The sequence below is a fragment of the Cnephaeus nilssonii genome (genome assembly GCF_951640355.1).
Source record: "Cnephaeus nilssonii genome assembly, chromosome: 19".
Lineage (NCBI taxonomy): Eukaryota > Metazoa > Chordata > Mammalia > Chiroptera > Vespertilionidae > Cnephaeus > Cnephaeus nilssonii.
In genome coordinates this window covers 9,015,336-9,028,226 of record NC_137090.1, presented here as the reverse complement: position 1 = coordinate 9,028,226, position 12,891 = coordinate 9,015,336, and the positions used below count along the sequence as shown (strand labels likewise).

Below are 12,891 nucleotides of genomic sequence, written 5' to 3'. Positions count from 1 at the left end.
TTTTAGATTCTTATAAGTAATAATAATCCTCATTCTGAAACTGCACTTGCTTCATAGCTAAAAGGGCATGTGTGGGCTCAAGCAGTCTTATCCTTCATGTCACTTTTACAGTTATCAATATCATCTTCAGAGAAAATCTCTGAGGAACAAGTCACTTTACAGTAGCTGTTGGAAAATACACAAGACTCTTTGTGTTATAAACACTGACATTCATTTATCAAGAGGCACTCCTAAATAAATGCATATGGCTCTGCTCTGAAAGAGAGTACAGTCAATTCTGCTAACTGATTTCACATTATGCAAACAGTGGATTCCAGCTTGCTACCACATTAATAATAAACTTTGTTTTAAAAGGGAAGGAAGAGAATCAGTAAGTTAAAGTTAAGAGGAAACAAGAACACTTACTTAATTCACTGATAACTTGGCTGTGGCCTTGCATTTACAAGTAAATAGTAGGGTCCTAAGAACACAATTGTCCTCCGAGTAAATTAATATATGCTGGAATCAATGATGTAATATGTAACTTAAAATCTAACCAAACCAAATGCTGTATAATATTTATTAAACTGTGTTTTTTTTAAAATCCTCACACAAAGATATTTTTAGAGAAAGTGGGAGAGAGGGAGGGAGAAAGAGAAATAACAATGTGAGACAGACACATTGATTGGTTGCCTCCCGCATGCACCCAGTAGGCCTGGGGAGCCAACCCGGGACTCTGGTATGTGCCCTTGACCAGGAATCGAACCTGAGACCCTTCAGTGTGAGGGGCTGACACTCTAACCGCTGAGTAACAACAGCTAGGCCTTAAACTGTATTTTAACAGAACACTTACATAGTCTCAAACCTCTCCCCACAAGATATTTATCAATAACAAAGAAAAATAATTTCATAGTGGAGAAACAGAAAAATACTATCTTAACTAAGTGATCGAAGTTAACATCACCAGTAATAAGCATATTAACTTATGTGCCTCCTATTATGATACACGGAGAAGGGCACAACACCATTTTTGTAATATACCTGTCAAAGTGCATAACCTAATCATAAGGAAACACCAGACAAAGCCAAATTGAGGGAGTCTATAAAATAACAGTTCAAAAGTATCAAGATTATGAAAACAATAGAAAGACTAAGGAACTGCCCCAGATTAAAGAAAACTAAGCAGACATGACAATTGAATGGAATGTCTAATCCTGGAATGGATCCTGGGCCAGAATAAAAGATATTATTGGGACAACTGAGGAATCTGAATAGGTCTGTAGAATAGTTAAGAGTACTATATCAATATTAATATCCTAATTTTGATAACTGTATTGTTTAATTATATAAAATTTTAGTTCTTAGGGAAGGGTATTCTCAAAACTATTTTTGTAGCTTTTTGTAAGTATGCCACTATTTCAAAATGAAGAGTTCAAATAAGAATAGCTAAAAGTACAAAAAAGCCTAATAAAAAGTAAGCTTTCCTTTTATTCCTATCTTCCAGTTATCCAGTTTTCCTTCCCAGGGCATCTGTTGTTTCTAGTCATGCCCTGTACACTTTAAACAAAATTTAAACTTTAGGAAATATCACATTCAATAAATTACAAATACCCAGATTGAATTTATTAACATTTATATTGATCTGTTATCTGGTGCAATGTCAAAGATATCAAAAAAGCCTCTTTTCTATTTGTCTTAATGCTTTAAACAAAACCTATGTTTTATATAAAAAACTAGATACCATAAAGCATACCATAAAACCTATGTTTTATATAAAAAACTAGATACCATAAAACATACTACTTATGAATATAAGTTCATAAGTAGTATGTTTTATGGTATCTAGTCATTTCCTTCCTTCTCAGATTATCAATTTCACTCTGTCTCCAACTTAGGAAGGGACTTGTTCCCATCAGGAAGTACAGAATCGACTGTTTGGAACTTAAGCTCATTTCCTCACAGAAATCTTATTATATGTGCTAGTTAGGTTCCCTGTTTAGGTTAGAAAGCAGCCAATTTAAACTATAATGCCAGATCATGAGGGGTCTTGTAGGCCATAGTAAGAAATTTGGGTTTCATGGCAAAAACAGAAAAACATTACCATATATGGTGTGGCCAGTTAACAAGGAGTCAAGTAATTTCCCTAAATCTTAGTGAGTCTTAAGGTAAACTACAATAGTACAATGTAAAACTGAGCGTTCAAATAAATGTCATTATAAAAAAAACTAAAGAATGACTTAGTACACTCAGCTCACAACAGCAGTTAAGAACATAACCTATCTAGAAATATATAGCTGAAATTTGAGGGATACTCAAGATATTACTCAATATATTCAGGATTGTATATTCTCCAATGGCCCTGGGCAGTCAAGGGTGTATTGCTATTAATTTAAACTAGTCAACCAGCATGTACACAGGCAATGCTTCCAGGGAAAAACCCACTGAAAGTTCAATTCCGTTATTTTTTCTTAGTATCTCCAATGTGTAAGGTACTACATAAATATTTATAGGACACTAGAGGCCCAGGGTCCTTCGGCCTGGCCTGCAGGGATCGGGCCGAAACCAGCTCTCCAACATCCCGTGAGGGACTGGATTGTGAGAGGGCGGTTCTCGGGTGATGCACCCCAGAATCGGGCTCCCTCCTCTCTGGTTCCGGGTGCATCACCTGAGAACCGCAGCTGCCAAGTCACCGCAGCTTGGCAGCTCCTGCGCTGAGCATCTGCTCCCCTGGTGGTCAGTGCGCGTCATAGCTACCGGTCAGACAGTCGAACGGTCGAATGGTCGCTTAGGCTTTTATATATATAGGTAGTCCCTGTTTACAGGGATCTTACAATATAGTTGAGGACTTAAGACATACAAATCCTGAAGCAGGGACGGGCTGGTTATGGGCTGACTAGCCTTTGTAGCAAGCTAAGAGCAAGAAGTGATACCTTTAAGCACAAATAACAACTTCTTACAACTGCAAGTGAGAATATACCTTTCTTTCTCAGTCACGATATTTCACATAAGTGAACAAAAAATGGTGTGACTAAGTGCCCAAATAATGGGTACTGAAAATAACTTCCCTAATGCCTGTTTCTTCCTAGGTGATTTCTGAGTCAGGTATGTAAACCAGGAGCTGTGTGTTTTATGTTATGGGTGACCCCAAATGTACTTTCTAAACATTAAAAGTAAGAAAGGTAAAATTATAAGTGCAATATAGGAAAAGAAAGAGTCTCAAATAGCTTTTGCCTGTCTATCAGTAAAATAAAGGGTTGTAACTCTTCTATATAGCACCTCAGTATATGTAATATTTTGTTGCAAACATGAATGTGGGGAAGGGATAGATTAAAATCACTCTTCAAAAAAAATCAGTACTAAACTAGACTAAAATATGCTATCTCTTACATTATCTACAAGAATAGGGCAAAGAGAAAATGAGAAAACAAAATTACATATAGGTACAAATTGGGTAGGAGAAAATTTTCTAGATTAAACATTCAAAAATATTTATATCTAGAAAAGACAAGATTATTTTTAAAAAATCAATAAATTTATAAATTCAGATAATCCAAATATTACTTATAGGAAAAGGACAAATTTTTAAATAGATAAATATGATACACACACACACAAACATAAAATTGGCATTCAGACTTACCGTAATAGGAGTTCTTTGGGAAGCTTTTTATTGATTACAGCTTCATCACTATTTGAGAACATCTGTAAAAACAAAATACTGTGTCAAGTGTTATACCTAACATTTTATTATGCTCAACTCAACAGTTTAGAGGTAATCCTCTTAGGAGAGAGGTGAATAAGTATAGTGGGTATTATAAAGCCACAGTCATATTTTCAGAGATTCTTTAGGTTGAAAAACATCTTTGAGATACTTAATTTGTTCCGTCTTTAGAAATTTTGAACTATAACAGTTAGTTTCATGTATTAATGTACTGAATCTTCACATTACCCCTTATCTTCATTTTACATTTAAGAAAAATGAATTACAAAAGGTTTACTGCTTAAACCACATCACTACAGAATGACCATTTTAAAATGCCATTAAGGCCCCAGCCTGTTTGGCTCAGTGGATAGTGTCAGCCTATGGACTGAAGGGTCCCAGGTTTGATTCCGGTCAAGGGCACATGCCTGGGTTGCAGGCTTGATCCCCAGTGGGGGTGTGCAGGAGGCAGATCAATGTCGTCTCTCCCATCATTGATGTCGATGTCTCGATGTCTCTCTCTCTCTCTCTCTCCCCCCCTCTCTTTTCCTCTCTAAAATCAATAAAAATGTTTTTTTTAAAAAGCCATTCAGGAGCATTTGAGATTTTGCTCTCTGCTATATGTCACCAGTTTGGCTAAAATAAACACTTTAAAAAAATTAAAATGCCATTAAGGTGCCCAGCCAGGGTGGCTCAGTGGTTGAGCGGCACCCTATGAACCAGGAGATCACTGTTTGATTCCTGGTCAGAGCATATGCCCGGGTTGTGGGCTCAATTCCCAGTGTGGGGCGCGCAGGAGGCAGCTGATCGATGATTCTCTCTCAGCATTGATGTTTCTATCTTTCTTCCCCCCCCCCCCCCCGCCCCGTCTCCCTTCTCTGAAATAATAATAAAAAATAAAATAAAAATAACAAAGTAGAAGTAATTGAGGAGAATTTGAAGAGGTAGGGAAGTAGTGAATATACTTTCCCCTCAATCTCAGACATCTAAACAATCCTTTTGAAAAGAGAAACCTAAAGAAATTAAACTCTGGACTAGGAAGGGGATAAGCTAAGAATATACTGACATTATAGTTCAAGTAAAATATGATGCAGGTCTCTCTAAGGTTCCAGGAGCAGTGAAAATGAAAAAAAAAAAAAAGGAGAAAAGAAGGATTTTAATTTTGTTAGATATAAGTATGGCTACACCTGCTTTTCTGTGGATGCTATTTGCTTAGAGAATCATTTTGAACCTATTTTTGTGGGTGAAGCTTAGATTTGTGTCCTAAAGGCAGCATATGGTTGGATTTTGTTTTTTGATCCAATCTGTTACTTTGTGCCTTTTTATTGGTGAATTCAGTACATTAATATTTAGGGTAATTACTGATATATGAGGATTTCCTATAGCCATTTTATCTTTTGTTTTCTGGTAGCTCTGTGCCTACATTGGTTCTTTTTCCTTTGTGTTTCTGATTGCTGCTTTATTTGGTGGTATTCCATACTTCTTTCATCTGTTTCCTCTTTTTTTAAGTTATGTCTCAGTTTGTGTGTGTGTGTGAGTGTATTTACCATTAAGTTTATGAAAAAGAAGTGTCATGTATACAGCAGTCCTTTTTCTTTTGAGTGCATTTGGGCTCCATTCTCCTTTGCAAATTCAGTCCTTTATCCATCCCTTTTATGTTTCTGTTGTCACAAATTATCCCTGTTTATGCTGTAAGTTTGTTGGTGATCTTACTTGTAGTTTTGGGACATTTTGTTCTTTGTTTCAGGTACAATATCCCCCTTGAGTATTTCCTGCATTGGAAGGCTTCTGGTGATAAATTCCCTCATCTTCTGTATGTCTGGGAAAGTCTTCATTTCTTCTTCATATCTAAAGGATAACTTTGCTGGATATATTATTCATGGCTAGTAATTTCTCTTTCAAGTAGTTTGAATATTTGGTTCTACTCTCTTCTAGCTTGCAGAGTTTCTGCTGAGAAGTCCAATGATAACTAATAGACTTTCCTTCTTTTCCCAGGCTAAGGACTTGGTAACAGTTGGTTTAACTACTAAGCTTCAGTGCAGCAAACACTACCTGTATATATAAAAGCCTAAGCAACCGTCCAACTGGTAGCTATGACACGCAATGACTACCAGGGGGCAGACGCTCCGACTGGTACCTATGATGCACACTGACCACCAGGGGGGCAGATGCTCAATGCAGGAGCTGCAGAGCTGTGGTGATTTGGCAGCTGCGGTTCTCGGGTGCCACACCCGGAACCAGAGAGGAGGGAGCCCAATTCCAGAGTGCGTCACCCAAGAACTGCCCTCTTGCAATCCAGGACCCCTTGGGGGGATGTTGGAGAGCCGGTTTTAGCCCGATCCCTGCAGGCCAGGCCTAGGGACCCCACTGATGCACAAATCCATGCACTGGGCCTCTAGTCTTATAATAAAAGTAATGTTATTGCCCTGGCTGCATGGCTCCACTGGTTGGGGCATTGTCCAGTATACCAAAAGGTTTCGGGTTTCATCCCCGGTTGGGGTGGGTACGGGAGGCAATCAATCAATGTTTCTCTCTCTCTCTCTTCCCCCCACTTCCTTGCTCTCTAAAAATCAATAAAAATATATCCACCAATGAGGATTAAAAATAAAAGTAATGCTATTGCCTGACAATTACATGTTTTAGAAAATTATCTGATATTAAAGAATAATCTGCTTTCCTATGGAAGAGAGTATGGAATCTCCGAGGGAAGGCAGGGGAGGGTGGGTGGGCGGAAGGTAATCAACCAAGGACCTTGTATGCATATATGCATGGCCCATGGACACAGACAATGGGGTGGTGAGGGCCTGGGGCGGGCAGAAGGGGGCTGATGGGGGGGGGGGGAGGAGGAAGGTGACACATGTAATACTTCCAACAATAAAGAATTATTTTTAAAAAATTATCTGCTTTCCAACAATATCTACCCATCGGTGGAAGGCATTTAAAAAAAATCATCTCTCCTTTTCTACAACTCTAATTATAACAAGGAACAAAATTCACATACAGCTGCTGATCGTTTTCCTTGCTTCAGTCTATACAAACCGAATGCTGTTGTCTCTGTGGGAACATGAAGGTATGTGAAGGGAAAAAAGAATACACAGTATCCTGAGAGGATCTGGAAACACCAGATGTATAGGACATCTGTCCAGATTTATATTTCCCTTATCATTCTACTGCACATATGGACCCTACTCCAAGTTTGCAAGAAAGGCTAAGATCAGTGGTTCACAATTGTGGTCACCTGACCAGCAGCATCAGTATCAAAAGGGGGCCTTGTTAGAAAAGCAAATTCTTGGGCTGTACTCCAGACCTATAGAATCAGCAACTGGGGTGGGGAGGAGGTGAAGGGAAAGAGGGGCAATTTGTATTTAACAAGCCCTCAAGGTGATACTGATGCTTCCTTAAGTTTGAGAAACAATTGACCAGATAAAGTAGATTGAGGATCTCAGAACTCAAGAAAGTAGTTCTCACAGATAATCAGAATTATTTTACTATTTAAGTGACACAGCAATGGAGTTTAGAAAATAATTCTAGAGGCAGATATACAATAATTTTAGATGTTTTCTAGGAAAACCAAATGGCTTCTGCTAGTTGATCATATTATTTGTAAAAATAAATGTTTCACAGACACAATCGAATACATGTTTTAGATACTTTAATAATATTTCCGTTGAATCCAAACTCTAGGTTTCTCATGCAAAATACAAAGGATGTCAAAACTATAATGAATTACAACAAATTTGTGAAGGGTTTAAGCTATAACTGTTGTAGAGGAAGTGACTGTTCAAACATTTGACCTTAGGTAATCTGGTTTTATATTAACACTAGAGGCCTGATGCACGAAATTCGTGCAAGGGGCTTGGCCCTCGCACCCCCGGCTTCGTCCAGAAGAACATCCAGTCTAATTAGCATATTATGCTTTTATTATTATAGATGGGGATATACCATTATGTATTTTTATAATCTATCCACAAACAATTACAAGGATGTAGTCAGAGAGGAAAACATGAGAGCAACTAAATTGTTCTCTCGCTATATGTTTCAAGATAGGACTCCAATCTCTTAAAAAAGCAGAGACATGGCTATAGCCCTTCTTCTAGGATAGGACATTCTTAAATTTAAAAAACCACTTAAATAAGTGACTTGGTTTGTCAAACATTAGCACTTATTGTTGCTTTGCATAACACTGTAATTGTTTTTCTATAATTACAGAGCTGAAAAATAGAACTTTAAATTACAAATTATAATTACATCATCTAATAGAGTTCCTGAATGGTAAGAAGCATTTTTTGTTAATTTAACCTTTTGATCAGTTTTTTGAGATTTATTATTTTAATAAGTCTGAAATAAAAAATATGAAATGCTTCACAAATTTGCATGTCATCCTTGTTCAGGGGCCATGCTAATTTGTATCATTCCAATTTTAGTACATGTGCTGCCATAGGAGCACTCTGATCAGTTTTTAAATCTTACTTTGGCACATTTTTGGGATTAGTCTACTAACATAATGAATTTAAGTGCTTATTAGCACACAAACAAGACCCAGGAAACCAGTTCAAGAAGTTTTAAATCCAGGATCTGGGAGAGAAATGACAGGTTGAACAAAGGAAAAATAAATACTTGCTCAACAGTGACCCCTGCTGATAATTTAATTAAGAGTATAGTTACCAACTCCAAAAGATATTAAAAGATCTGATCTATTTTATGAAAGCTTTCTAAGAAATACAAATTTTAATGAGTATTTTGGCAGGGAATACTAGTTATCTCCCAATATCCATTTTCCTCTTTTAGAGTAACAGAACTCCCAATTTTTGGCTAGCACAGGGCAGTGTGGGAAAAAGACTATTTCCTTTGCAGCTAGATAAGGCCAGGTTACTAAGTTCTGGCCAACAGAATGTAAGGAAAAGTGATGTTTGCAATTTCTGGAGTGTCCTTAAAAAGAGAAGGTATGCCCCTTCTTTACTGCTTCAATCACACTGCTTGAAATGTTAGGATGACTGAACTCGGTCTTCTATCATAACGATGAAGGCCGTTTTAAAAATAAGCAGAAAACTAGAAAAAGCCTGATGATGACTGTAGAGACACCATGACTCTGGGCTTTATATGAAGTCAAAATAAACTATTTAAGCCACTTTTAATTTGAATCTCTGATACATGCAGCTAAATTTATGAATACACTTTTAGATTTTAAAAACATACATTTTGTTTTTGCAAAGTGAAAAGAGTTCTGGAGATCGGCTGCCCAACATTGTGAGTGTATTGTACACTTATAAATGATGAAGATGGCCCTGGCAGGGTTGGCACAGCAGTTGGGACGTCTGCCCGAGGACTGAAGGGTCGCAGGTTCAGTTGTGGGTTCCCTCCCCACCTGTGCTGGAAGCAACCAATCAATGTGAGAAAGACACATCGATGTTTCTCTCCCTTCCTCCCCGTTCCCTTTCACTCTCTCTCTATATAAAACAAACAAACAAACAAAACAATGGGGAAAAAATCCTCTGGTGAGGATTAACAAAAAATAAATTATGGCAAATTTTATGCTTATATGTGTTTCACAATTAAAAAAATTTTAAGGTATTTTTTTCATTGTAACAATTCTGGAAGTATCTTAAAATTAAAATCTAAAGCTTTTTTTGTGGTTTATAAAATAATGGTCCATTTAATAATTCACAACTTTTAATTATATATAGTAAATTATAACCAATAGGAGAAAAACAGAAATAAAGTAGAACTTAAGGACCACTTGCTTCTCCTCAAACAGGCTCTGTGCTTTTGCTCATGTTATTTTCTCTAAAGTACCTGTACAACCAAACTTGCCTAATCTGTCAACAGAAATAGAGTAATGTCCACTGGACATGCTCTCTATGCACTTGATCTTAGCCAAAAGGCAGAGAGGCGATTGACATGCTCTCTATGCCATGAAGTCTTTCCCAATCTGCCTAACCGGATGTGCTTGGTTCCTTCTCCTATGAAACTCCAATTCACCCCAAAGCTCAGAATACCAGTGACCAACTAAATGTTACATTAAATTTAGTAAATAAGATGCAAATGACACCAGCACAGTAACAGATTGAGTATCTTTACAAATACTTAAATTATATGAAGAGATGTAAATCTGGAGACTCAGCTTTTGCCCCATTTATTTAAAAGGACATGAACTACATTAAATTTGTTTTATAAGTTATAATTGCTACGTTTCACCATCATGGAATTTCACCTGCATATAGCACTTTTAAACAGTTTTGTTACGGTATAATTCACATACAACACTTATTGGCTTTAAATGTACACTTCAGTAATTTGTGTGCAACCATCATAATTCACTTTGATGAATTTCCACCACCCCCCCCCCCCAAAATATCCCTCATACTCCTTTGCAATCAATCCCTGTGCTGATCTCTAACCTCAAGCAACCACTAATCTGCTTTCTGGCTCTGTAGACTTTCCTTTTCTGGACATTTAAAAAAAAGGAAACAGAAAATGTTATCTTTCATCTGGCTTCCTTTACACTGCATAATGTTTTGTTTTTTATTGTTGACAGCATTACAGATGTCCTCCAATCATCCCCCCGTTGGCCCTCTCCATCTAGCCCTACCCCACCCCAGGTCTTCCCACACTACTGTCTGTGTCCATGTGTTATGCATGTGTTCTTTGGTTAATCTCTTCCCATTCCCTCCACCTCTCTCCCCTCTGAGATCTGTCCGTCTGAACTTATTTCACTGAGCCCAGCCGACATGGTTCAGTGGTTGAGTGTGGATCTATGAACCAGGAGGTCACGGTTCGATTCCTGGTCAGGGCATAGGCCCAGGCTGTAAGCTCGATCCCCAGAGTGAGGCGTGCAGGAGGCAGCAACAGCCAATCAATGATTCTCTCTCAATCCCTTCCTCTCTGAAATCACGAAAAATATTTTAAATAAATAAATAAATAAAAATAAAAAGTTTGACTCATGATCTAAATTTCATGGATTTGAATAAAATTTAAGACATACAGCCCTAGCTGGTTTGGCTCAGTGAACAGACCGTCAGCCTGCGGACTAAAGGGTCCCTGGTTCGATTCCGGTCAAGGGCACATGCCCAGGTTGCGGCTCGGTCCTCAGTGGGAGGTTGGGGGGGGGGGGGGGGAGTACAGGAGGCAACGATCAATGATTCTCTCATTGATGTTTCTATCTCTCTCTCTCTCCCCCTTCCTCTCTGAAATCAGTAAAAATATATTTTTTTAAAAATTTAAGACATACAAAGGTAACCCAATATAAGTCAAATCTTTCAGTGGGCGGAAAATTTTAGGGATAGATTAAGGATAAATTTTTATAAAGAAATCTAAAGTTAAAACTGCAGAAGATTTTTTAAAAAACTTTTTATTTTTACTTTTTATAAGTAATTTTTACTGATTATGCCATTTCCTAGCTAAGCCAACACCAAATGTTTTTCTGATTGGTTGGTTTTCTTGCCAGGATCTAAAAGGAAAAACATTTTGCATTGCTAAATAAACATTAAAAAAAAAGTCTGTAATTCCTCCACCCAACATCTTGTCCCTAACAGAAACATAACTGCTTTTAAAAAAGAAACTACTGCCAGTGTGTTATCATCTTATGACTAAACTAGTGGCCTGGTACACAGATTCATGCACACTGAAAGGAAATTAATTAGAAGAAGGATTCATGCGGTAATTACATTTCTGCAAAAAAAATTACATGTCAAAATAGTATATATAATATAGTATTACAAAATTAAAGTACAAAATATTTTAATATTGCTATTCGCCCTTTCTCTATAATAGAAGTGGCACCAGCGAGAGCTTTATATGCATCAACGTTTATTTTTAAATTGCCAGTGCGCGTCATATGTACCAGCCAGCTAGTCAGTCAGTCAGACCGACGGTCAGTCACTTAACCTTTTATATATATAGAAGATTTGTCCTAAGAAAGAAATCCCTAAAAAAAAAGGAAAGAAATCCCTAGATAAAAACCACGGAAGGGATACATTTAGGAAACAACACACAGTACTTACTAGGTCAAACTTTCTGTTTTGGGCATCTTCTAACATCTACCTCAGTATTCCAAGCTTTCTTTTATCCTGACTTCTATTTACTTAACCAAAATCTATGTCCACTACCACTTCCTTGCTCTCAGTCTAAAATAAGTATACACTTTTATTCTATTCTCTGTCACCTACTAAGTTTTAACTATACACAGCAACATTCCAGGACTCCATGAACTTGAAGAACCACTGGATATGACTGAAATTCATTTTGAGTGATGCTCATTCCTAGAAATTGTGAATGAAAAAAGGGGGCTATGTAATAAATATGACAAGTGCAGTGACTGAAGTAACCTCACAGAGTGATCTGATCATAAATTCCAAACTGGAAAGGTCATGGTGGGTAGCCACACCCTAGGCTTATAAGTTCTTTAGTAAAGACTTATCTTTGCCATAAGCAAGCCCTACCCATTGTTCTTGTGCATCTAGGTTATAACTGTGAAATGCCAGAGTAATCCCTTTTTCAGATCCCTCTGAGGTGTAACCACCCTCAAGGGAGCACATGATCTTATTGCCTATGTACCACCCTATTCACTGTAAACCTTTTTATCTTGTACCAGCAATGTAAATGTATTTTACTTCTCCATTTTACTCTTCATCCAATTATAGATTCCTTACTTCCCTCCTCTGATTCCAAATGTATTTTAAAAACCACAAAACTGCCATTCTCTGGAGCATTTTGAGATCTTGCTTATAGGCATGTCCTCAGTTTGGCTGAAATAAACTCTTTAATGTTCTATAGGTTTGGAATTTCTTTCGTTGACAAAATCTTCCATGCCCTACTGAAAACTTCTTTTTAAGTTTGAAATGGAAGGAAAGAATTGAAAATTCAAAGTAGCAATATAATTATATGTCCTTCACTCTCCTCCTCCAGTTTCCCCAGTCCCACCCCATCTACATACACACAAAAGAACTAAGAGGTAAATACTGCAAGTCATTATGGGATTTGATGCAGTAGTAGCAGGCATTTAACTGAATTTTATATTCCAAAATGCCACAGGGATTGGTAAATCAAGAGAAAGCAGGGTTTGATTTCCTCATGTACAAATTCTAGCCAATGTGCCAGAAACTGAAAATTGGCAGAATTGGTGGAATTTTCTAAGACATATGTCAGATAGTAATTTTACAATTCACTCACACACATTTTAAATCATCTTACTGCTATGGAAATATTTCCAAAGC

At 37.3% G+C, this 12,891-nt stretch overlaps 1 protein-coding gene across 3 annotated transcripts in view; it reads right to left on the bottom strand.

Moving 5' to 3' along the window:
• Positions 1 to 12,891, bottom strand: part of FBXL20 (F-box and leucine rich repeat protein 20) — a 66,212-nt gene that overhangs the window by 34,496 nt on the left and 18,825 nt on the right. For all 3 annotated transcript variants that reach the window (XM_079797439.1, XM_079797438.1, XM_079797440.1), the window contains exon 2: positions 3,620 to 3,681. In XM_079797439.1, the coding sequence (XP_079653565.1) occupies positions 3,620 to 3,681 (62 nt within the window). The remainder of the gene's footprint in view (positions 1 to 3,619; positions 3,682 to 12,891) is intronic.